The sequence below is a fragment of the Diaphorina citri genome, unplaced genomic scaffold (genome assembly GCF_000475195.1).
Source record: "Diaphorina citri unplaced genomic scaffold, Diaci psyllid genome assembly version 1.1 scaffold28452, whole genome shotgun sequence".
In the NCBI taxonomy this organism is placed as follows: domain Eukaryota; kingdom Metazoa; phylum Arthropoda; class Insecta; order Hemiptera; family Psyllidae; genus Diaphorina; species Diaphorina citri.
This window is the reverse complement of record NW_007405790.1, coordinates 1-708: the sequence shown is the minus strand read 5'-3', so window position 1 is coordinate 708 and position 708 is coordinate 1. Positions and strand designations below refer to the sequence as shown.

The 708-nt window shown below is 42.2% G+C and overlaps 1 protein-coding gene across 1 annotated transcript; it reads right to left on the bottom strand.

Annotated features, from left to right (window-relative positions):
• Positions 1 to 6: 6 nt before the first annotated feature.
• Positions 7 to 244, bottom strand: LOC103523597 (ejaculatory bulb-specific protein 3-like; the record flags this gene model as incomplete). The annotated part of the gene is made up of 1 exon (XM_008488629.2): positions 7 to 244. A coding segment is annotated over exon 1 (177 nt), but the record flags the coding sequence as incomplete, so codon positions are not given.
• Between the last annotated feature and the right edge of the window lie 464 nt (positions 245 to 708).

The window sequence follows — 708 nt, the reverse complement described above, 5'->3', positions numbered from 1 at the left end:
TTCAGCACCGTCTGGTGAACAGGCACCTGTGTCCATCAAACACTTGTAGTAGTTGGAGAAGAGACGATCATTGGCGATAATTTCATCGAGATCCACGTTGTCGTATTTGGTTGTGTAGGCAGGAGATGTCAGCACGGAACCTATGCAGGCTAAACATGCCACTAGTACCAGAGACTTGAACATGATGATTGTGTTACTGGAGTTGTTCACTGAATGACTGATGGAAACAAACTGATGCTAGAAATTTGGCAGTCCATACTATTTATACACTGGAAAATCGTGAAAACTAGATTGTGGTAAAGTTGTTTGGCAAGTAGAAGGCAGAGAAGATGGGTTACCTACTCTCCACGTGTATACTTAGGAATTTTAAACTGGTACCTATCTATCAAAAAAATTCTGATAAAAAGACAATCTGTTGCAACCTTTGCAGACCAGGGGTTGTGACCTGTATATCTGTACCTATACATATACACTTACCTAAAGGTGTCAGTGCCTACACTACTCTACATACTGTACTGGCACCTTTGCACTCAGCTCGTGGACCATTATTAAATTTATAGACTCCGTAGAGAATGTTCCATAGAGACCAAGTCTAGCAAAAAAGTCAACAGTGTTCTGGCAATGGCAATGTAACAGGAGTCCGAGTAGTTCCGGTCCAACTCAAAGTTTTTCGGTAGATTCCGCTGAGCTTGGGGGTCTGAATATCGG